This window comes from Monomorium pharaonis, chromosome 3 (genome assembly GCF_013373865.1).
Source record: "Monomorium pharaonis isolate MP-MQ-018 chromosome 3, ASM1337386v2, whole genome shotgun sequence".
Taxonomy (NCBI): Eukaryota; Metazoa; Arthropoda; class Insecta; order Hymenoptera; family Formicidae; genus Monomorium; species Monomorium pharaonis.
In genome coordinates, this window is record NC_050469.1 from 12,934,119 (window position 1) to 12,960,154 (window position 26,036).

The 26,036-nt window shown below is 42.9% G+C and overlaps 1 protein-coding gene across 3 annotated transcripts in view; it reads left to right on the forward strand.

Moving 5' to 3' along the window:
- The window catches only part of LOC105839139 (MAGUK p55 subfamily member 5-A), a 68,424-nt gene extending 43,146 nt beyond the window's left edge, over window positions 1–25,278 (forward strand). For 2 of the 3 annotated variants that reach the window (XM_012685222.3, XM_036284013.1), the window contains exons 9-18: window positions 9,976–10,198; window positions 14,190–14,363; window positions 18,621–18,843; window positions 19,262–19,497; window positions 19,856–20,186; window positions 20,340–20,548; window positions 21,064–21,263; window positions 21,353–21,525; window positions 21,611–21,775; window positions 21,879–25,278. In XM_012685222.3, coding sequence (XP_012540676.1) covers window positions 9,976–10,198; window positions 14,190–14,363; window positions 18,621–18,843; window positions 19,262–19,497; window positions 19,856–20,186; window positions 20,340–20,548; window positions 21,064–21,263; window positions 21,353–21,525; window positions 21,611–21,775; window positions 21,879–22,369 — 2,425 coding nt within the window. In that variant the 3' untranslated portion in view covers window positions 22,370–25,278. The remainder of the gene's footprint in view (window positions 1–9,975; window positions 10,199–14,189; window positions 14,364–18,620; window positions 18,844–19,261; window positions 19,498–19,855; window positions 20,187–20,339; window positions 20,549–21,063; window positions 21,264–21,352; window positions 21,526–21,610; window positions 21,776–21,878) is intronic. The other variant, XM_012685223.3, reaches the window with a different exon arrangement.
- Window positions 25,279–26,036: the final 758 nt, after the last annotated feature.

The following is a 26,036-nucleotide window of genomic DNA, read 5'->3' on the forward strand; positions in this document are numbered from 1 at the left end:
CCATGCGATATAGTACGCGCCGCCGCACCGCCGCCGTATCGCCGCCGCCGCCGCCGCCGCCGCCGCCGACGACTCCTCCCTCGTCGCATACAACCTTCGGAAGGTGCATACACCTTCTCCGTTGAGCTGCCGGTCGCAGGTCCGTTGCGGCGACCGCGTCGTCGCCCGTGCATCCACGCCGAGCGTCCGTCGCGTGACCGTGTTGTATACGCGCGCGGGCACCGAGCGTGTAGCCAGTGGTGTGTGTGTATGTGTGTGTATTCTCTTTCTCTTTCTTTCCCTCTCCGAGTGTGCTCCGGTGTGTGCGCGTGTACAGGTGGAATGCGCCACCGTGCGCCGCGCGGCACACGGATGTACGCTGACGCGTAAAGCCGAGCGAGGGCCGAGATAAGATCGAGCCGCGCGAGGTGTAAAGTGATCCGCGAAGAGGACTCCCGCGCGCGGGGGGGAAAAAATTCCGGGAAGAGTTTCTCGGTGTTTGTGATTTATCGGGGGTGGGGAGGGACGTATAAATCGTCGCGCGCGGACGGTTTACGATTGAAGCGTGAAGATTTCCGGTGTGTGAATGGGAGACCGAGGAATCCGAGCGTGAGATCAATAAGGAATTTGATAAAAGTTCCAAGGTCCGAGGAAATCGGTAAGGGACAAGGTACTCGACTCCCGGCCGCAGTAGGTACGCGTAGGCGTAGGAACGGCGTGGGAACAAGCACGAGGACGCCCCCATTGTCAAGGAATGTTCGAGCACCGAGAGGAGGAAAAGATAGAATATAGTTAGCGGAGAAAAAGGAAAAGAAATAGAGACATACACACGGCACGGAAAACTCGCTCCCGGCAAAGGAACAGGCGTAAATATTTAATGATATTGTGATTGGCAAGATATGAACCGACAGGGTGTGGTAAAAGGAAGAGCAGGGAGATCGTGTGCGGAATGTAGAAGTGTTTCGCGAAGGTCGGATCAAGACTAGAAACACATTCAAGGCTCTTTCACAGGCTGAACTGGGATTAAATAAAAGAAAACATCCGCGATATTCAGAAAGCAGCTAAATGAAAAGAGATGTACTAAAAACGGTTTGTGGTATCGGTAAATAATAGCGGAAATATAAATAAATGGTACATAGAGAGCGGATTGCAAGAAAGAGAATCTAAATCCGGAGATAATAGAAATTGCGAGGACAGGTCTGAGGAGGGAATGACGAGTGAGTTCAGTGTCGAGTTGCATGGGGATCGTAAGATCGGCCGCCGAGGAATCGGGAAAACCGGAAAAGGTTCTTGACGCTGCGGGAGGCGCGCATTGAGATTCCTTCGTCCTCCCGTATGCAGCTTCGTCGCGAGTCGCGCGAGCGTCCATGAGGCTTGAACGAAGGACGAGCCGTTGAGAGCAAGCAGGTCCACGCCATGAGAATCCTCAAAACGCTACACTGGTAGGTTCCTAGAGATCGAGAATCTCGCCGCGATCGGAGGCGAGTAGTCGATTTCGAGAGAGGAGATCGTGACACGGCACACGAACTGAAAAGAACGTTTTACACCTGAGGCTTTTCATTTCGGGAACCGGTTGAAGTAAAAAGAAATAGAGAATGTTTTTCTCATTTCTTTCTCTCTCTTCTCTTTCTGTCTTTCTCTCTCCCCTTTCTATTGTCACGAAATGCTGATAAAATTCCAAAGTCACGTTCATGCACAGGAAATGACAACTGGAAGAAGAATTTTACCTGAAGCCCCACAATTCGTTACTTTTATTATAGAATTTGAAAAAAGACGCTTTTCCATACATTTATTTACGGTACAGGAAATATTAATAGTTTGGAACTGAACTATTTTTTCTTATTCTACATCTGACATAGATGTGTCGTTGAAGATTCATGAAAGAAAAACAGAAATTGGATACTGAAAATAGTAAAGTAGTTTCAGAACAGTAAAGAGTAACTTTTAAATTTGTTATATGTACATAAATTTTCCTAATTTGCAAGTAAAGATAGTTCTCGTATTGTTGCCATTGAAATCAATGGGACGGTTTTTTTTTTTCTTTCAAATACGCGGTTCAATGCATGCGAGTTGTAAAAAGGCGACTTTAATGAGAGAAAACCTGACTTTTCAGTTCGTGAACTCTCGAATTTCTATAGTAGCACTTGTGCGAAGCACCTTGCAGCAGATACACTGCTCTCTTCTAACATGTGTCGCACACGTTTCGATGCGCCCCAATGTATAATTTAGGTGTACATGATGACACAATTTCGACACGCTCGGTGCACTTCCGCGTGCACCGAGCATGAAATATCGGCAGGTAATAAATTCCGACAAAAACTCATCAATACTTTCCGGTTCGCGCACTGCCAAACTATCGCCAGATTCATCGTAAATCTTCTCCGCGAGTTGTCGTTCCATTATTCCGAGCCAGTTCGCGCATAACCGAAAGCTGTTTTCACGTGCACACACACACACACACACACACGTGAAAAGTTCCACACGTAACTCCAAATATCGATATAGCTACAATTAGCGGCACGACAGGTCGTACTTGTAATATTCGCGGCAACTAGTCGATTTGCTTAAAGTACGCACGGTATGTCGCGTAAGCACAATCCATCACACGTATAGCATACTTTTCTGTATCAATTTCGCCAAGTATTCTGCACTTCCGTTTGTTATCGCTATTTCTTACGTGCCGCAAGTTGCAGGATGCGCCTCGTATGGAATTATAGCGCGTAGCGTTTAATTATCTGCGAAGAAGTATGCGTAAAAGTGCGCGTTGAGCGGCTGGCATGCCGTCACAGTTGCGTGCTTAATTTCGAGCCGCGCGAGTTAAACATTTTCATTGAGACAAACGAACCGCTGCTACCTAGCGCGGAGCGAAATATAAACTTGTATTTGCAGCTCTTAATTAAAGATGCTTGTTTGAGGAAAGAGCGAGATGGAGATAGAGAGAGAGAGAGAGAGGCGAAGGGTTTCCAGCATAGGTATTCCATAGGGAACGAACTCTAACACGATGTAGATATAACATATTAAGCCCCCGTGAGACATAGCTGCTTGATAATTTAATAGCAGCCTGCTTGTTATCAAGTGCCACTTATTGCTCGGTACACTCGGAAGATCTCGGTAATAACTGTGCGTTATTATTACCACAGTTAGGGGACACAAAGTATTATCGGGTGCTATTATAATTTGTGAGTAGACGCAAAGTTAGTGCGCGCTTCGGGGGAATCCCGTATTTCATCATTTTTCGCGGTTGGGATTAAAGTCTGAAAATATACCGTGTAACAATGCTAAATCGCCACCTTAAAATTAGTACTTATGACGGCTATACATTCATATCTAAAAGTAACGTAACGCTCCGCGACTGATGATTAATTAACTCGATCTTTTCTTAGAAACTGATGACGGCGCGTCAGATTCTAAAGCTCGTGAGATTCATCGGCGTCATGTGTATAACTCAATCTCCTGCCTCTTATCTTTATGCGCTCAACTTCCTTCCTCCGCTTCCTTTATTCAAGCGAGTGAATACAAGTTCAGAAAGCGCTCGAGAGAAACGAAACTTCGATCGCGCATAAAATTCGATGGCCCCCAATAAAATTCGGAATGAATGTGCGTATAATCTGTAGACGTGTACGAAATGGAATATTCGTGGCAAGTTTTACGGAATCACGCTAGGGAATATCTGTGCTCGACTCTCTGGGAACATCAAACGTGAATTCTCACGTGGAATTCGAAACAAGGGGAGATCACGTGTTTCCGTTCCTGACTGCAGCCCTGCTTACCTGCCCACCTCCACAGGCATCGTTGAGCCAGGGACGGATACACTGAATTGTACATTACCATGAGTGGTACAGTGGCCTGCGCCAAGTAACGCAGCGAATACCTTTGCTACCTGTTTTACGGAGTTGCCCTTTTCGCATTTTCATTATACGTAAAATATACCTGTGCAATGGGAAGAAACCGTGCGTGTAATTAGTAGACTATTTGTATTTCTAATTTCAAGGCATTCTCTTGCACGGAAGGAACGTTTTCTTTTTCAGCTGAAGCAAGTTAAAATTTAGCTGGATACAGATTTAAAAATAATTTTATTTTGTCAACTATTATAAAATGATTGTGTTGAGTTCTTAAACGCAATATAATAAGTTTGCAAAAAGGATACTCTGTACCAAAAAAATAGTCTCAAATCTACAATTACTGTTTTATATGTTAAAAATATAAAATCTTTTTTAAAGAGTTACTCTGTTAATCTCGAACATAACTTGTTTACATGAAGAATTTTGTACGAAGAGTTGCATCAAGAAAAATGTTCTCATTATTTAACAATAATTTTTATTGAATCGAGAAAAAGTAATACTAGATAAAAAATAACATCTTTAAACAAAGAATTAGAGTTTTTATAGTACTATTATTATCAAATAATTATAACAATCATTTTGTGCTTTTTAGGTGATTATTATAATATTAAAATAAAAATATATTTTGCCGAAATTTAAGATTAATAATCTCTTTAAACTCTTTAACAAAATTTTTATAATTGCTTATACATGAGACAATGAGTGTTGAATTAATACTAATTTTTTTTCTGTATACCAATCAGCTTGAGAGTCTTACATAATTATTTTGCCAACCAAATTATATTCAGATCTGTATCTAGCTAAATATTTAGACACTTTAACAAAATCACTTTTTCTGATAAAATCGGAAAAAAAACAGCTCGTTCTTTAGCGAAATCTTCATTTACAACGATGTAATATAATAAATGTATAAGTAAAACGGATTTAACTGCGCACATAAGTTTGAATAAAAATCCAGTTTAATTTACTTCGGGCGCGGTAGCTTAGAGCTTTATTAGCTTTAATCTGGCCGTTAACTGCAAGCCGTAATCGAATAGTGCATCCGTGAAACGAGCTTGATTCTTTTCATACAGAAATTTATACAAGAGATTTACACTCTTTTCCATTTACATTCTTTTCTATTTACGTTTAACAATCTTCCCACAAATATCACGAGCACAAAACGTAGCCGGAGTGACAGAATCGTTCCTTTTATTTCTCGCATTTACGACGCAGACCTCTCGACAGAACCCACGTACGAGAGGCGAGAGAGACGCACCGGTGTTTTTTCCGCGTCAAAACTATTCCGCCGTGCTGTATCTCGTGCAAAACTTTTATGCGAGAATGCAAAACACCTCTAAGGAAAGAATTTAAGTCACGCAAAGCGTATATTCGCTGACATATTCATCCCGGTGTAATTCGCATTACATAATCGACCGCGGATTTCGCACGCGATTACGCGAATAATTGTTCGGGCCTTGGGTACGCCTCCTCCCCCTTCCCCTTCCCCCCGATCTCTTTTCGTTAAACACGGATAGTTACGCGCGCGCCGTAATTTAGCAACTTGATTTCCGCACCGCGCCGCAGTAAAACGGCGACGACGCCGCCCGTGACGACGAGCGGCCGTAATTATCTATAAGCGGCGCTACAAAAATAAGTTGGATCTCTATTGGGCGTGGAAATCAATATTTCTGGCCTCTCGCGACCTTAAGGGCCGCTACGTTTTAATTATCGGCACCCCGGTTCGCGTTCTCTACGCGTATACGGAAAGAAAAAAAGTGAAACAAATTCCCGATATCGATTGCCATTCGTTGCACGATTCATTGCGCGCCCGAGTAAAACGTCGAAATCCGGCGAATCACGATAACACGACCGACAATGCACTGCCTCTCTCTCTCTCTCTATCTCTCTCTTACGCCGTTATTGTGTAACTCGTGCATTCGCAGCGTGAACTTGAATGATCTCGCCGCATGTGCTCAATGACGTTTGCTGACGGCGCATCGCCAGCTGGAAAGTCGAGCCGGTTAATTCTCGGGACGTCGCGTCGCGTCGCTGAGAAAACGATGACACGATAAAAAAAATGCAGGCATGAATGGAGAAATTAATTGAGAAAGCAAGAGTGACCTTTCGCGGGAGAGTCACGATTGTATATTGTATAGGAGCACCGGATCATTATCGGCGCATTAGACTTGCATTCCTCTCGCGCGAGTCTCCTGTCTTTCGTCAGGACACGCGGTATACTATACTTTCACTCGTGCTCCGTGTAACATACATCCCGCGTGAATTTTTCGGCCGCGATATTACCGCGAATTAGCGGCGCCGTAATGCATCTTAAGTGCGGGCGAGACGACACGCCGCCGCCTCGTGAGAGTGAGCGACGTTGTTCCCGCATTTAATTTCTGCATTATTTCGCATGGAAAATAAGACGGCGGGAAGAAAGTTCGCTCGTCGATCGAGAGATCCGTCGTTCGCGTATTTCGCGCGGAATAAAGGACGTCCTTCCTAATCGCGGGATATAATTATATAAATAGTCGAGTGGACCTGACGTCTAATTCGGTAAGCTCGGGAGAGATGCGAAAGGGGAGCTTTAATTAAATCTCCTCCGGTGAGAGAACGTTCCAGTTTTGATAGCCCGGACGCGAACGAGAGAGGGTACATCGCATTTTATAAAGATTTAATTACCTGGGCTACATTATGATTTTCGATTGCGTCATATAGTAGATACCATCGGTGTAATGCTGCAGCGCGGCAGCTTTTACGAGTCAATTTAGCTTTTAGTTTGATTCACGGATGAAAGCCCACGTTAGATTAGTGTCGTTATCATCAATTTATTTTATATTGCCGATCATCTCAAATTGCTGTAAATGCGAGTGCAACATTTCCATCGCTTTTCCGATCGCTTCGCGCCACGCGCCTCGTGTCTCTCTCTCTCTCTCTCACGGCGATCTCTTTCTGCCGATTGTTATTGTCGTGAATAGAACGAAAAACACCATTTTCCCGACGGAGGGATTATCGATCCCTGCCCCCCGAACGGAGGAATGCACTTAGCTCGAATTAAAGGACACTCGCAACTCTGGGAAAGTTTTCTCGTAGGTAGAGCCCCCATTGGTTCGAAACTACTTGGCCTGACCTCGGTGTTTGTCCGTTTTCTTGGAAAACGCATTCTCATACCGGGCCTGCCCTTTAAGAGAGGCGATCACCAACAGACAGGTCGGACCAGCCTCGGATGGGCAGTCTCATAAGTGAGACGGTCACGCTGACCCGCTCACGTTTTCCCATTACGGGCTCCACGTGGAACAGATGCCAGACGCGGCGCGGCGAATCGCGGCTCTCGCACGGTAACGATCGGGCTAACTATTGGAAAGTATCTACGAGCAGTACCCGCCGCGGCCCGTTTCTTGCGCGGAGGGCGGCGTTTCCTGGCGAAATCCGTCCGCAGAAATTAGGTCTCGCTCTCCGCTCTTATTTAATTCCCCGCTGTAATTGCGTTAAGGAAACGGGTAGGAGCGGAAGGGAGACGCGGGGACGAGGAAATAGACGTTTCTTTTTTTTTAATTCGGGCACCGAAATTAAAATTTTTTTCTATATAAACTTCTCTGAAGCGTACTGTGAGGGTTGTTTCGAGAAATACGCTTGCCAGAGTACAACTTTCACGCAGACGTGAAACCTACACAAGTACAGCTCATCTTTTATTATTAATAGAAGAATATAAGTTGAAATTGGCAGACGTTGCCTACGATGTTTACAATTTTTTTTAATATATTATATTAAATAGGAGAAAATATGAACTTACAAAATGGGCAGATGGTTACATTTTTTTATCGAGATGACGAGAATTCTAAAGGTCTCATTAAACGCGTTGCATAAGATGCCACCGCAGGATGCCTCATTTATACTCAAGAGTATATTGAATCGTACTACCGTATTTCCTATCGCCTTTGTTCACGATTTCCATTGTCTCCTTCTTTATCGTCCGCTCTACGAACCCTCCACGCATATTTGCGTAAGGACCAAATGAGTGTAATGGCGTTCTTGTGTTGAATTCTACGTCCTACAATGTAATCAGATTCTGCGAAAAGGCCTATTCGTGGTCCTATATAGATGGGCAGTCTTTGTTCCGTAAATCTAATTTCCGACAGCTTGCACTATAACGCAAAGCAGAAACGCATACGCGTAAGTGGAAATTATTGCACTTGACGTTTAATAGCGCCGTCAAGTTGAAAAAAAAATTTTTTCGATAAATTTGGGTTTGACGTAGAAAGCTTTCGATGGGGCCGTCATCCCTCTCTTCGCAACATTTTGATATTCAATATCAAATACTGTCGTAAAGCAATACATGTATAGAATCATGGTACATGAATTTTTTTTTTTTTTTTTAATGATATATGACGAGATACCTATAGCTGTTTTCTATTACAGATATACATTTTTTTAATCTGTACTATTGTATATTCCATTTATTTATTTATTAGCGGAAATGCGCACTGACATTTTATTTAATGACCGCGAGTAAAAATTGTAAGTAAATCAATTAAGAAGATTATTAAATATATTTCTAATTTCTAGATATTTGAATTTAACACAACAAACAGACCCTTAATCTGTAAAGAAATTTTATTCAATCGATGTAGCGATAATGCAATGCAAACACTTTTGTAAAATTTAAATGCAGTTTCATATATTTGCTACCTGAACCTTGTAATGTAGTTCTCCGTTGGAATGTTTAAGTATGATGTTTCTCTGTGAATCGCATGTAATTGAATTGCAGTTTGCAAAAAAAATTTTAGCCATTAGTCAATGGGAGAGAGACTGCGATTCAACTGTATGCGATATTGCGGGACTTATCAAGGATTTTTATGCGGCTCTTTCTATATTTCCTAAGCTACTTTAGTCAGAACAACTTTATAACGAGAGATAACTACGACTCCTTTCTGAACGTGATAAAACGGCGACTGACAAGCCGTAATACATATATTTTGGATTTATCGAAAAGTTTCTTCCCGATCTGTTGCCGCATGTATGTCCCAGGGACTTTTCGCACGGCCAGGAGATTCTATATTCGTTTGGGACATCATGTTACATGCACTATCGAGAGTTATGTGATATATAACGGCTGAATTTATTTCCACGTGAGCACCGTCACGTTCTACACGAAATCTGAAAATATGGAAGGAAAGAATATTCTAGAATATATTCGAGAAAGAAAGAAAAGGAAAGGTATCACTGAGATAAATGGCACTTTTCTTTTTGATAAAATATAGATTTAAACGTTTTAAAAATAATTTTTATACCTTTTTGCAAATTTGTCTCAATGGCTGAGACATTTAAGAAAATGTTAACGTAGCTTCATTGCTGTTTATTTATTTCATCGAGGAGAAATATTGTATATATATGATTATTATATTTTATTTACTTATTATTATATTACATCTGTAATATAATAACGTTACTACACTATTTTATTTTTATTTACATTAAAGAAAGGAAAGGATTAGTTGATATATGCACCTTATGGTTATTACAACAGAACTTCACTATTTCTCATGTATGTTTTTGTTACGAACGTGACCTCCCTTAATAATACGTTGTCAAAAATATCTCGAGTAGATATTGAGTTAGTTTACATCTTAAAGATATCTAATTATCCGTAAATGCACAATAATATCTCGACGTACTGTTTTATATTCGTAACAGCCGACAATTTGCCTCACCCAAGTTGCGTGTAAGAAATATATAGCAATAACTAGTTAGCCTTTACTTAATTTTCTTTGTCCGATAAAAAGAGTTGCAGTTACTCGTTTATTATTCTATCAAACTTTTATCGCATTAACATTTCTATTTATTAGAAATTACATTTTCAATTATCTATTATTTCAATGGAGTTTAATAGTACTTGTGTAAATTATATAATTAAAATATGTATAAAAGTTTAAAGATATTCATTATCTTACTTATTTGTAATTTAAATAAACCATATTTGCTTAATATGTTAAAACAGTGCATCTTATTAAGTGTTGATTGTTTAGCCTGGGATATATTATATGTTTGCATAGGTTCTATACTAGTTTTATACAAATTACAGTATATCATTGAAAAAAGAACTTAGTTGAAGAGTAAAATGCATCAATAATCCATCCAGAGCGATGTTAACGTAAGATCACCTCTCTTGTTTTAGGTCCCGAAGGCGTAGCGGTAGTGGCGTGACGGACATACACTCTCAGCAACAGCAGCAGCAATTGCAGTTGCAAGAGAACAACAACAGTAGCTCGCGCGACGCGAAGAAGCCGCAGGAGGGACTGGGGCCCGATGAGATGTGGGCCCCTGGCGCCCTGGGCCATCATCGGGAGCTACCTGTTGATGTGCCCGACACCCTTCTACAGAAGGCCTATCCCAACAAGGTAAAAAACTGCTCTTCCGATTATAGGAACGGGCTACAGCATCGTCCCCGTAGCGCTAGCGACCTCGACCTATCCCTAAACCTTAAAAACGAGACTTTTAAGACGCGCACCATCGCGGACGGACGTGTTACATTCGTAACGAACGATCGCGCATACGACGTCACCGACGCGACGGCCAGGACGATCAGCGTACACAACGGTCTTCAACCGTCCATATTGAAGATCGAGCTGAATATCGAGGACGAGGGGGAGAAAGTGAAGGTCACGAGGAAGAACCTGGGACTCGGCAAATACCGCGATGGTTCGTTCGTGACCGATTCGCCAATGACGGACATAAAGAGTACCTTCAACGACTTCGGGATATACGCGAACGTTGACGCGAGCGGACAGAAAGAGTCCAGCGTCGATATCGAGGACGATTATCCTTTTGCCAAGGAGGATTATCCCACCATGCTCAAGACATGCAGCGATGATTCCGCGAGCCCGAGGAGCTCGTCGGGTAGATCGGACAGCACCGCTCCCCTTGATACCAGCCTGATGCTCGGGCACGGCAAAAGCCACAAGGATTCCCCGACTTATGACGTCCGAAGGATAGACCTTGGCTCTCCGTGTAGATCGGTGTTACCTGACATCAAGGTAGCCCCGCTTTTCGGCCGTACCCGGGAGACAACCTCCTTCGACAATCCAGCTTACGGATTAACCGACTTGCAGGATCTTCAGGGGCTACTACGCTCTGACGAAATGTCGGACTTGACCAGACTGATAGACGAACAATCCCCGATCCCGAGGACTCCGCAGGATCAGGACAAAGTATCGCCTGTCCGTGTCAACGACCAGCAGACGGAATCATCACAGACCGAGCCGGCGAGCAAGTCTGGCAAGAGTCCGGCGAAACGCCGTCCAAACGACGAGCGGGCTAAACTGAAGGCGAAAACCCGCAGCCTCGATATCGAGGAACTGATTCGGGCCGCCTCGACCGACGACCTCCTCGAATTGAGCAATCTCTCCTCCTCGTCCTCCTCGTCGCGACAACGGCCAAAGAAGAAGCGGCACCAGCAGATCTCCAGCGGCTATTCCACGCTGAGGAGCGAGGCATCCGGCGACCTCGAGTCTAACGCGGAAAGGAGCTTCCTCGTGGTGGGCAGAAAGCCCTATCGTGAAATGGCCGTTGACTGTCCACCGGATTTCGTGCCGGTCACCAAGTGCCACCCGATATACCCGCCGCCGAATAAGACCCCCGGCAGCAGCAAGCACAATACCCTCGAGCCGAAGCGCAATCGCGCGGGTGTCGCTAACGAGGGGCGTCCGTGCGCTGCGACAACGACGATGACCATGACGACGACTACGACGAGCACGCTCGTAGCCTCCCCTCGCCTCTCCTTGAATGATAATAGCTTCACGACGCTGTCTAGTGCCGACGATAGCGCTAAAGAGCCCGTGGTCGTTCGATCGGTAGACCATAAGCACAGCTTGAAGAAGGTAAGGTTCAGAGTCAAGAGCTTGATACTCGACAGCTTACACTCTATCCTGCACCAGCAAGAGCATGGCGATCCGCTTGACGCTTACAGCACGCAATGCCTTAACGCACCGGCGCAGCCGCCTCGCTCTAACGATCCTGTCTTGCGGTCGTTCGTCATGAACACTTCCAACGAGTTCTCGCGGGTACAGGGCTCGTTTAACGAACAGGACGGAGAGCTCCTCCGGGGTCCTCGTAGCGAGGACGTTTCCCGGCCTCGAAGACGCTCGTCTTTTTTTCGAGAGAAACTCCTCTCCGTAAATTCGAACCGGAACCCTTTCCGCAGGGAACCCGACGATAACAAAAACCCCTCCCCTTTCCCAGGAGCAACCGGCGGTTCTATACGCTTAAAGGCTCTTTCCATTTTCGATGACAAAATTATGAGCTCTTCTCAGGAACAACTTCTTGGTTTCGGGAAGGAAACCGAGGAGGTTGCCACCGACGTTCCGAACGAGATTAGCTTGTTGCACGAGGAAGATGCCTCGGTTTTCAAAGTTGCGAACGGTACCCCTGTCCAAACGTCGTCCTTCGTCCAGGAGACGAATCAGAATTCTCGGAATTCCCTGCGCGAGCTCTCCTCCGCGGTGCATCGCGGTGCGCGTCGTTTATTCGGCGACGCGCGTTATTCCAGTAATAACGCTCGGCCGCAAGGAAAGGGACGTGACGGTCCCGACGATTCGCCGAGTATGCAAAATCGGAAGAATTCGAGGCTGTCCTTCGAATACGAGTGTTTCAAACTGTTGGACGTTCCGTCCGTGCTATCCAACAACGGCGTGAAATTTCGCGTCAGTCGGAGAAGCATGTCCGACCTACCGAATTTAATGGTCCATTTGCACCCGACGGCTGGCATCGCAAGGAGGTCCCGTTCGCTCCTTGACTTTGTTTCGCCGGGAGTCGCGTTCCCCACGCGTCTCACCCCCGGGCGGGATGAGATTGACCGCTCGGTAGTTTTACACGACGGGCTCTCCGACGAACGTGCGAGGCAGGGCGCACCGATACCACCGACGCACACTTCGAAGAACCGTACGCCCAAGTCGCACGTCGACGCTCTCGAACAGCAGGTAAACCACACAATGGACTTCGCCTCGAGTTTAGAAACTTTCGCCTGTCGAATAATTCGAACGGCGTCCTTGCACTTTGGAAATTTGCGCGCCTTGCAAAGTAACTTCGCGGTTGATTGCCTCTTGAATTACTTGATTAAATTCATCATCGTTCTAGTCTGGTATTCCACGATGCTGAAGGATCGTGATCTGTCTGTGAAAGAGATGCTCCCCGAGATCGGGGAGCCAGTATTATAGTTTCTCCTTGCCTTCTGCACCGTAGTATTGTGGCCGTGGAAACTGCTACAGCCGCGCCGCGCTCACAATTTTTTAATACCTTCAGCTATCCGCCGCTATCTTGGAGAAGCGCAGTATTAATTATTCACCCTTTTATAAGCCGAAGCATGTATATACGAGGTGAGGGTCGGGAGCAAACTCGAAACCTGCTAACTGTAAATCGATCGACAGGAGCCAGGTGTTACTTTATTTGATTTAATTAGATTGAATAGAGACACAAATTTTTGCGTAACGTTCTTTAAATTTTTTAAAACGCTTACGATAAATTTATCTTTAGACATCTTTAAATATTTGTACGATTATTCTTCACTTTGACAAAACTTCTTGCTCCGTTACTGCGAAGATAAAATGTGCAAAGACCGCCGTTGAATTATTTAAAGACGTAAAACGAGGAGCATGTAGTAGAGGAATGTGGGATATCTAACGTGGGATATATCGTCAACAGCATGGTAAAGTAGCCACACGAATTGCGCAACAAAACCTGCGAAGTAAAATGCCCGTCGATTTAATGATATTGAGAAACATGTTCGTAATCGTAAATTACATAGCTTAATTAACATATCTCAGAATAGCGTGTGAGGAAAATGAATTCATAGTCAGAGCTTTTAAACAACGCGATTTCTTGCCGTTTTTTTAACCAAAAAGAAAGATATAAGCTACTTGTATTTATTTAGTTGCGTCGATATAAATTCGACGCTGCACTGTCATACTAAATAAACAGAAGTAACGTAATCATCCTCAGTACGATTCATCGACGATGAATCACGGAGTCATTCAGGAGTCGGCATTTTGCTTCTATTTCGTAATTTCGCTTTCGACATGCTTTCTTCTATCGCATGCACCTCGCTCTGGCGTTTTCCCCTCCCTTATCTTTCTCTCGCTTATCTATCGCTTATCAGCTTGCACTTTTCTCTCTCTCTCTCCCCCTTCATCCTTCCGCGTGCAAAAACCGCGGTTCCACGAAGCACCTTCGATCATCTTCGATCAAAGTATACCGATAGTTTGTGTCTGAAAGTAACGATGAAAGAGAGAGGAATGCGAAACGAAAAGAAATTGGGAAATTTGGCAGAGAGTAGTTTTGCGCGGCGTAAGGCACGTGGGCACCATTAATACGAGCTGTTTCGGAATGGATTTTTAGGCCGGTCTCAACGGGGTCAAGCCTGCCATCCCGCCTCGCGATCAGAAGAGGGCACCTGCCAGGCCGCCGAAAGATAATCTGCGCCTCTCCACGCAGAACAATAATGTCGAGACGAGCGATAACGCCAACGCCGAGCCGACGCAACAGCAGCTTCACTCTATCAGGAAATATCAGGTAAGAGACGTGGAAATGTCGGCTCTCTCTCTCTCTCTCTCTCTCTCTCTCTCTCTCTCTCTCTCTCTCTCTCTCTCTCTCTCTCTCTCTCTCTCTCGCACTCCCGCGTTGTACCGTGTCACGTAAGCACGCATGATGAGCATTCGAGAGGCGCGGACGCCATCAATCTCGCGTCGAATTTCGGAGGACGTGACGGAACGTAAGTATCGGCGCGTAAGGAGAAAAAAAAAAGAAAGAAAAGAGGAACAAGCTTAGATATGTGTACACCTTAACACACATTCCAAGTCATTGTTTAAGATCCGAAGTCACGTATGTTGAGAAAACAACGTAATCGACAACCGCGATACGCAAATTGCCCAAAACTGGTAAGTGTTACGAGGCGTTTCGCTTCTCCTTTTCTTGTTGCCATTGATATCGAGGCCGCTATTCTTTTTTTTTTTTTTTTTTTTGGATTTGATCTCTCTTCGCTGCGCATAAATTTACGTGTTCAACACCGTAATAATCGCCGCGAGACGCATCGGTTTTGCTCGGCGGAGTAAACATTCCTCGTAAAAAGGAAGCGCAGTTTTGCGCGAGACACGAGATTTGCATACCGAAGAGGGGTGGACCGCGTAATATCGCCGGCCCGGCTCGTAAACTGGCACGAGGCCGCTTCCGCCGTTGTGTGTTTCATCGCGACGATAAAACTTGCCGCTTCTTGCCTCCGTTGAAATTTACGATTTTTGCCCCGCGATCGGATTAAGTTGTTAATGGGCGCGTTTCGTCGGGCCCCGGGAAAATCTAAGGGTTTTACCGGGGGGGTCAGCCCTTAACCCGCGAGGGATGCTAACGTAATCGTGGGCACGTAAGCAAGTAGATCGTCGTTGCGTAACGAAGTCAGATAGAATGACAGATCGTTATTTAAAAGGACGTACAACTCACATGACTATTATTTGCGCAGGAAATTGGCGAGCCGATGACAATGGCTATTATCGGCGCGCCATTCGTAGCAGCAGCCGCACAGTTTCCGAATTCCCCGCGCCCAACCCCTCCCCGAAAGTTCGATTGACAAATGGGTCGCGACGCGACCTTGCGCGAGCGGAAATTAATTAGGCGCATTAACGGGACGCGCGTTAACGAGCGTTCGAAAATTATTAAACGGACGTTGATCAATGGGGGGCAAATTTTTGACTCCGTTTCCTCTCGGCGCGCATTTACGAGGCACACACGTGACACCAAAAACAAACTGGAGTGCTGTTTATATTTTTCACATGTTAATATTAATTAATTAATCTGGATGACAATTTACTCACACACAGAAAGAACAGTTTTGCCGAAGCATCTATAATAATTTAGCTGTATACAGATCTGAAAATAATTTTGTTGGGCTATCGAAATAATTATAAAGGATGTTCAAACACGATGATATCATAATTATTTTAATGATCTATTAAAATTATTTTCAGATCCATCTGTATACAGTTAAATTTTCAAGTACTTAAGCAAAACCATTCTTTCCGTGATTAAAAACTTTTTCACACTTTTAAGAATTTTTCTCTACATTTTTCTTCTACTTAAAAAAATTCAAGTAACATTACTTTAATGTAGGAAGATCTTATTAAATATTATTTTAAACTATCAAAAATTTAACGGCAGAAACTGTATTAAACTTAAAATTAGTACCTGGGTGAAAACTGATCCCACAGAATTCTATGGTTGGTAAAAGTTTTGTAAGTTTTGTAAGTCAACGAAAGGAAAAAAAAAATCTCCTTCTTGAGACCAGTGTGCGCGGCGTGAACCCCCCGAAGTCGACGTCTCGCTCGAATAATTTCTCGCTCCTGTTGAACTTCGTTTCATTGAACTGTTAAAAATTGAGAGGAGCTCGTCGTGGAAAAGTCACGGATGAGACCTGGATATACTCATGCGGCGCGCTTGAAATTCATACAATCTCAGTATCTGTAAGTGTGAGAAATGCCAGAAGCCCTTACGTGACTGGCGTCGCCGGAGCCGCGCGCGAGTGGTGTTTATCTTATGGAATCCTCACACCACCGCTCTCTTACCTGCCTTAAGTCAAGTGCGGTCTGGAATGTAAAGAACCCCCGCAATAGTCTAAGATTACATGCCTGAAGTGTAGCGTTACGAAGTTTTCGATAGGCGTAGACGTAGGGTGGACTCCGCAGGCCTGCTGCATTCAGCTTTCTTTCAGCTCTGTTTCGTCACCCTTTTTTTTCCCCCCTTTCTGTACAGCTCCTAGCTTCCCTGACCTCTGAGTTTCTTGATCTGCCTCAAGCAGACGGGGAACCCCATTTCAGACTTTCAATTCCGTTCGTTGCTCTAATATCTCGAGATACATCGCAGCAGGTGTCCCACATATTCAATACATCTTTCTTTACTTTCCTGTTTCTATTAATCTTATTAGTTTAATATCAGCAGGGCATCGCCCGAATGTCCGATCTACATTTCTTTTCAATTTACATTTTGACATTTCGATTGCAGTGTATGCTGCTGTTAAAAAATTTTTAAGAATTGCCATCGTACATTAAAATAAAGCATTAAAGTTTTCCCCCTTAATTCAATTTTATTTATTATTCCACTCACGAAGGTCCATAAATTGGTTCTTATCAAGATAAAGTTATGTGTTGGAACAGATTGTAGGTATACCGCGCTGCTCAGAGACCGTCCAGGTTTATATAAGCGACTGAAAACACTGGTTTTTCCCGGAATCTATTTTATTGTCATAATTATTTTTTTTTTTACACATATACATAGCACTTCTTAGGTGTTCCGTGTTAGCTGCTGTTGGTGTTGTCTAAGCACCTTGCGCGAGAAGGTAAGCTCGGGTTCCACAGGAAACCTTACGTCCACTGCCGCAGTAAACAGGGCTTCACTAAAATATTTCTATTCTCATAGCATTCGTGCGGCAAAACATGACGCTCGTTATATAAAATTAAGAGTCGTTTACCTTGTTGCCAGCTGTCGCAATATTACAGATAAACAATTCTTTATCGCGCGTTTGCCATACCCATCGCAATTTCACAGTGGAACGCAACTGACTAACGATGGTTTTATCAGCTGACAGCGGTGGGCGTTAATCACGAATCGCGGAATAACACGACATAGCATGACAAATTCATGTAACTTGATCGCAAGTAGATGTTACTGATTCATCAGGCAGATAAAAACATGTTACAAATCAAACTTTGCTACATCATTGCACATATCGGCAATAAATTTGTAATAAAATACAGAAACTTTTAATTATAAATTGTGATAGCTTGAGAATTATTCTTTCTCACGATTGGCAAAATCTCTGTCATTAAATATTTTATTATTTTTTTATTAATATTTATGTAAATAATATAATTGTATAACTTTTCAAATAATAAATTACAACGGAAGCTTTCGTGTTCGGTTTTTATAAAATATTGAGTTACGAGATTTGTGTGGAGTAGAGATATTTTTCTTACTGAAACAGATTTTGCTTAAAACACTTTCAAAACACATGACTTATATAAGCAAACATTTAAATACGTGATGTAGAATGTATGGTATGCATTGATGTATATTTTGCCTGTTGACACCAGGGATTAAAAACTTCTTGTTCTTTCTGAATATAAGCTGCCTCGAAACAATTGATGAGCAAGTATATATTCGTAAGGAGATTCAATTGATTCTTGAACTTCTTATCATTCAAGAACTTCTTATTTCTTGCGAACTGCAACCGCATTGAGCGGCCTATAAATTTTGCAGCAAACCGTATGTATTTGCGACACTTGTTACATACTGTTGCTTACACGGCACATTATTTCACAGTCTCTTGCATAATCAGTCTCCAGCGTAATTGTTATAATAACTCTGAATAAAGTAAGATTTCTTTAGGACGATGTCCTGTTTTGGATGGAAATATTATTTTCTCAAAATAAATTTTGTCATATATTGTTCCTTAGAATGTAAATTAGAGACAAATATTGCACATTAGATTACAAAAAAGCACGATAAGTTGAATTTGATAAAGATGCAGCTTTACGTATGTTTTAAATAATTTTATTATTTGCACTTATCGCATCTAAAATATATTTAAGTAGAAACATATGATCTTCTGAAAAGTATGTGAAATATTTTGTGAGGAGCCGTCGGATAGGATTTCGATATCTTGAACGGTCTCCAGAATATACACGCGAAGAGCCCTATTCTGCCGCGTGAGATTTGAATTTCCATGAACATTTTTATATCTTATAAAGGAAAATGGATAGCTTACTGGTTGTGTCGCACTTGTAGGAGCAGTTGCGAAAACGGAAAGATGAGGAGGAGAGGCAGGAAATGCTCAGCCATTCTCTCCGTGGCTCTAAAAAGCTCCAAGCTTTGGAGAGCCACGCAACGAGCCTCAGTGGCCAAGAAAATCTCGCTTACGCACAGGACGAGGTGACCACCGGTGTCAGTCGAGTCACGCACGCCACTCCTAATGCAGTCCAAGAGGTGGAGGAGCCCCCCAGGCCGCTCAGTAAGTAATTTCTCTTTTTCAAATACGCTCTCCCAATTCTCTTTCTCTAAATCGAAAAAGAAAAACGCAAATAGACTCGGTTGAAAAAAATATTTAATAGCGCTTTTTGCACTTTACATTTATGTGTTTGCATCTAAGCTTTTTCAATTTCGTGTTACGTTTTCGTTGCCTTAAAAGAATTTTAATACCCATTGGGTCTCGTTTGTGTTAAATGGCTCGCGTCTAATTTCACGAAAACTTACAAACGCAGCAGCGGTATTTAAAGAATTCTGAAGTTGCTGAAAATTGGATGCTACTAAATACAGTTTCTCGTCCCTCCTTTACAACCTGCTAGCGTAGCGTAAATAAACAGCGGGTAAGCAACAGCACGGGATTCCGTAAGGAAGTTTCTAACAAGTATATACCTTTCATATTTCAGCGTACGGCGAGGTCGTTGCTACGCTGGAGAGGCTGCAGCTCCAACTGCGGAATATTTCAGGTGCTCTCGGTATTTCGGGTCCAGGTGTTGAGGCCGAGCTCGAGGCGGTCCGGACACTTTTGGTGCAGAATCGATTCGCGTCCGCCCTGGCGACTCGTCACACTTTAAAAAATCGGCTAAGGGCGAGCAAGATTTTCAAACATCATGCCGACGACGCGTCGAGTTTAGCGCGAGATGTACGTGAAATTGATAATTTATCACAAAAGAGATACCGTGTAATCCATTATTTATGCATATGTGCTCGTTTAAAGTTATTCCAAAAATTTGCTAATTTAAAAAAAAACTTATTTTTTCTTAAATATTTTGGCAACAATATTTTCACCTTTGTTGTCACTATTACACAATGTTTAACTAAATGACAGATATCTCGTTCCAGTGTCACAGAATGTATGTACTTAGAAACTATTTATATTATGTTTTTTTTTTTTAAATAATGTATTGTTCAACGTATTTCAGTTCTCGTGCATTAAATACACGTGTTATTATTTACTTGTTTTAATATCATAATTTTAACGTCCTGGCGTGATGTTCCAGTGTGTGGATATCCTTGAAAAATGGCAATCGTCGTCGACCGCAACAGGTGTCGGCGGAGCAGAAACAATAGCCGCCGTGGAGGAGTTAACAAGTATTCTAACAAGTTACGACATGGAAGCTCTGCTTCTGGCGCACGACTCTATCGTCTCATACGTGGAGGGCTTACAAAGGAAGGAGAGCCCGTCGTCCTCGCCACCCAGCGGTCCGCCCAGCCCGACGTCCAGTTGGAAAGATTCCCGAGTAGTCGACAACATTAAAATCATTCGAATTGAAAAAACTAACGAGCCTCTAGGTGCCACCGTCAGAAACGAAGGGGACGCGGTAATCATAGGTGAGGATGCATTCACGTGCACTGCTACAATTGCCGTTTCCTTCATCTCTGTCCTAAAAATATACGGGCGGTTTATGCATATTTATAGTGTGATCTTATCTTCTTCGAATCGTCGAAGAAAAGCGTAACATTAAAATTTATCTGTCTCACAAGGGCGTGTCGTACGCGGCGGTGCGGCGGACAAGTCGGGACTCTTGCACGAGGGCGACGAGGTCCTCGAGGTGAACGGTGTGGAGATGCGCGGCAAGACCGTCAACGAGGTCTGCGATATTCTCGCCGGTATGCAGGGTAGCCTCACGTTCTTGGTACTTCCGGCACCGACGAGCCACAGAAATAATTTAAGGAGAGAAGACACGACACAGGTACGACATGTACAAGCACGTATCCTGATATATTTAGCACATCCTCCATATTGGAAACGTGGACTACCGCATCCGTGGATCTCGAAACTGGAACAATCGATATTGCGGTGGTGGCGTTGGAGGTGAAAGGGCAAATGTCAGCTGGAAGACATTTGTCCTTCGAGATAAAATTGACATTGATCGTTTTACATTTGAACGTCTGTTTTACGATTTCGATGGCTGTAGTTCGGAAAAATCAATATCATTTAACTTACTCTGCCATCCGCTTAATTAAAGTTTGTCCGGTGCGCCTACGTTGACTGTGCTAACGCACGTGAACGTATGTAAAAGCAAATGTCATATACATGTGTACTGCGACGTTTGTTCTTTTACCTTAACGACGCGGCATTGATACTCGCGAGTTGCACGGAATTATCTATAGATCGGCGCTAATAGGAAGCGGCTGTTCCAGCTTTATTGCGCGGATATAACATGACATTTGTAACCGTAAAGCCCCTTTACCATTTTGCATCTAGATACACATACGAGCGCATTTCGATTACGATCCCGAGGAAGACCCATACATACCGTGCAGAGAGTTGGGCGTAAGTTTTCAAAAGGGCGATGTGCTCCACGTAATTTCCCAAGAGGATCCTAACTGGTGGCAAGCATATCGAGAAGGCGAAGAGGATCAGACACTGGCTGGTCTCATACCCAGCAGAGTGTTTCAACATCAGTGAGTTGAATTATAATTAGAGAAGTATAAACACCCATATCTGACCATCTCGTCCTGATTATTACTTTATTCTTATTTCATCTGTACAGACGAGAGTCCATGAAGCAAACGATAGCCGGCGACAAGTCGACGGTGCGAGGCTCGAAAAAGTCCAGCACGCTACTGTGCGCGAGAAAAAATCCAAAGAAGAAGAAACGAAACAAATTCGGTGGGAACTTCAACGATGACGGGTATCCACTTTACGCGACAACTGCCATAGACGGTGTGTAAAGCTTAAACTTTGACCGACTTAGACATCGGTCACAAATTGTTAAGTACTATCCTTGAGACGCAACGTTTTCTCGCAGATTACGACAGCGAGGAAGTGCTGACGTACGAGGAGGTCGCCTTATACTATCCCCGTGCGAATCACAAGAGGCCAATTGTACTTATCGGACCACCTAACATCGGACGACACGAACTCAGGCAGAGATTGATGCAAGACAGCGAACGTTTTGCCGCAGCAATTCCTCGTAAGTATTATTCTACTGCGTGTATTTATTACTTTATAATTTTTTAATAAAAATATATATACTAGTTTACAACCGATCTAAACATATTTTTTTTTATTTTTAGATACAAGTCGTCCGAAAAAAGACTCCGAGGTCGATGGACAGGACTATCACTTCATTTCTCGTGCTCAGTTCGAGTCCGATATCCTCTGTCGGAAGTTTGTCGAGCACGGCGAGTACGAGAAAGCGTACTACGGCACGTCCGTGGAGGCCATCAGAACAGTGGTTAATTCCGGGAAAATCTGTGTCTTAAACCTACATCCCCAGAGTCTCAAGATCCTGCGAAATTCGGATCTGAAGCCGTATGTTGTGTTTATCGCGCCTCCGAGCCTCGAGAAGCTGAGGCAGAAGAGGATCAAGAACAACGAGAGCTTCAAGGAAGAAGAGCTGAAAGATATAATCGAGAAAGCTCGTGAGATGGAGGATAAATATGGCCATCTGTTCGACATGCTTATCCTCAATAACGATACAGATCGGGCGTATAATCAGCTTCTCACGGAGATCAATTCACTCGAGAGGGAGCCTCAGTGGGTGCCTGCGTCTTGGGTTCAGTAACTTAAGCGGTTTTAATCGCCACGCGCTTAAGACGAGCTTTTCCGTGTGTACGTGTCTCGGCGGCGAGGACGACGATCGAAGGCCAGTATCGCGGTATCTGTTTGCAAGATAAGTGCTTTCACGCAATTTTCCAAGCGAGACTTTCAAAGCAACGTCCGATAATGGGAATTCGGAGAAACTGGTTCTTCTACAGGTGCCTGTTACATAGTTTTATGTTTCTTACGCAAATCTTAAATCTTCCCCGGTTATACTGTTGCAAGTACTACTCGCCTGACAGAGTCTTCCGCGTGTGTCGTTACTTTGGTGCCATGAAAATGAGACGGAGAATTCATCGGAAGCGATCCTCACGGGGGAAAACGATAGCTAGAAGAGAGATGGAAGAGAGTGAATATATTCTACGAAAAAAAGAAAAAAAAATTCTCATACCTCTGCGACGGACTATTCTTCGACGTAGATTCTTACGTTTGATATAGAAGGACAGAAAGAAGGAATATGATGTTTACGTATCACCGTGATAAGGCAAACGTTCGTACATCGAGGCAGGGTTGCAACAACGATGTTTTGAATTTGAGCGAATATATAATCAAATCGCGGACGATAATCGGCCGAAAAGTTTAGATTTAAGTTACGCTTAAATTTCAAACAGGAGTTGCTGCAATTTTAGCCCACTTCCGATGTAATCCCGAGGTAATTCCGACGTTCGTACGTCGGGTTTCCGAGGTGTTTACGATTACATTCTCATGACTGACAAGCGGTTAACATATTATTGTATAGATGCGCGATACAAAGAAAAAAAGTATTATCCTCTCGGTGCGCCAAAGCACATCTGCCGAGCGTTTTGCTCTTTCTACATATTAGCCCGTTCTACGTGAGGAAATGTACCTGACCTGATGACCTCCAAAAGGTGAAAAATTTCTAATTCGGGAACCATCGTGAAAGCCCCGTGTAACTTTCTATGATCCACGCATATATACGTTTTGATAAATTTTGATAAGTGATGAAGCTTCGATCGAGATTTTTTAAAAAGACTCCGCACCCAGCGTAGCGCACGTGCGGATGTATTAAAACGTGATTGCATTACGAAATCTAGCGTAATGTAATTAATTCCCTTTACGTTATCGCGAGTCAGTCATGCATCACGCGACATGCGTATCGAACTTTCGCAAACACGAATCATAGAAAGTCACGCACGTTTCTCTCACGTGAAATTTCGATTAGAAATTTTTGGCAGTCCTGCTAATCTAACCGAGCGGAAGCTGTTATTATGAAGGAAGAAAAGAAAAGGAATTCCAAAACGACGATCCCACAAGCATAACGATGAACAGTGTGTTTCCTCGAACGCAAGGGGAAACCGATCTGCGATCTCGAAGAAGGCGAAACTCGCTAACGTCTTACCGTTCGCCCTAGAAACAATTTCGTGTTTGTTTAGAAAGCAGAAACTCGTGTTTTCGAACCCGTAGATTCGTTAAACGCAATAGACTTAGGCTCGACTGTGGTTCGGTATGCAAGCTTTTGGACATTTCGCATAAAAAAAAACGATTGTTTCTCCTGAATGTTTTTTTACAGGGAGCGATTATTACGCGACGCGATCGAATAGGGTAAAAAGGTGTTTATCTGTGTCATTGTATCGCTACGAAATAGGGATCGATGCGAAATAGAAAAGAAAAAAAAATGTGTAGTAGAAAAAAAGAGAGAGAGAGAGAGAGAGAGACCATTGTGGTTTTTCATTGGAAATTATTCGGTAAATGCAAATGCGCGGTGTGTATATCTTACAGGTATTCTTGCGTTAGCAATAATTGTATTGTCGAAAGGTAAAAAAAAATTTTCTGTATTTTCTTTTCTTTTTCTCGATGACTCTAAGAGCTCCGGTAAACTCGGCCAAGATGTGTCGTCAGTTCGTATAGAGATTGTGGGCTACTGTGTCGTGATTAGATCAACCGTAATGTTAGTCGATCCAGAGAGAAAAAAAAAGATAGATACACTAAATTCAATGTGAAACAGTTGTAAAAGTGGACGCGCGACGTAGAGAGATGTGTCTTCGGTGAAAAAAGTCGTTATCTCCATTTTTAGCTATTTAAAATCAATCTTGTAAGAGCCAATCAATGCATGACGGTTCAATATCGTGCCAAGTATCAGACCGCATGTGAAAGGACGCAAGAAACTGAGATGTGCCAAATAATCCTGGATTATTTCCAGATGAATCCACAAGTTTTAAAATGCGCTCAAGAGGCACCTTAGAATTTGTCATTATATTGATTATGTAAATAATTGTGCACTTGTGTATAGAGAGAAAAAGAGAGAAAGAGAGAGATAGAGAGCGAAAGAAGGAGAACGAGAAGGGGGAAGGATAGTTATTCGAATTCATCATTATTATTTTTCTAATTATTATTATTCGAATTATTATTATCATCGTTACTGCATGTGCTGTTTTGTCGAGTGATCACAGGCAGGACAGTTGTTAAAACGTATGATCCCCTGGCGTAACAAATGGACAACACAAATCCGCAATCGCGTGTCTTGAATCGATCCGGATATGCACATTTGTATTAAATCAAGCGAATCAAATTTTTCAACAGCGGTGTTTCTCACTTGGCAAACCTGTACTAATTATGTAATAATTATGATCAATTATACTGCATGATTCTGATTACCGTCATGATTATGTAAACAACAACGGTGAAAGTATGTACATTATTATTCTTATAATTATTGTTATTATTATTATTATTATTCATATTATTATTAATTATATTAATTCCACGTGTAAAATAAACGTACAATTTCAAAGAGGAGAAATATATGTATGAAGAAGAAATATATACAAATGTATATATACATCGTATATACATGTTCACGTGTATTGCGAGAGCCACACGACACCACAAACCTCGAATATATGTCCCGAAGGAGAGCCTTGGTTGTAGAAAATAATATATTGTTTCCATTGTTGACATTACCATCTCTATATTCATGTTAATCTCTTCTGTTCGTAAAAAAAAAAAGATATTTGACCATCAATGACCAGGTATTCTCTCGTAATGCCTTTGTACCAAGCCTAACTCATTCCCGTCTTTAATTTAGCTTAATTTTTTTTTTTACAGTTAATCGAATTTTATTTATGAAAAAATAAAAATAATACAGCCAAATTTTATAATTATGTGATTTCACTTGATCGGAAACTTGTCGCATTCTGTGGACGCATTTATGTGAAACAGGGAATCGTACACAAGCGGGAGTAGCATCTGCAGGGTGCAAATGATTTTCTCTGTTATCGTACTCTCAAAATCTCGTGGAGTAGGGTGAAAAATCATTTAAAAATTTGGAAGCTATACTTCCACTGCTTTAGAGCGAACGTTTCGAGATTTAAAATAGTGCAAGACCGTTTCCGATCTATTTGACGAGTGCTATATGCCACATTTATTATTAGGCCACCCCGATTCGCACAATTCCATACTATAAGAACTGGCATACCGGCGAGCTAATTATACAGCTGATCAATATGAAATCAGCGAATCTTTGTCTCGGCGATTTAGTTAATCTCCTCAAGGGAATAGTTCATAGGTGATTCCCCGATTTCTCTTCCGCCCCCTCCCTCCCCTTTCCCCCCTCCTCGCTCCCTGTGGTGCCAGTTCATGCGGACCCTAGGTTGATCCCTCGATTGCCACCC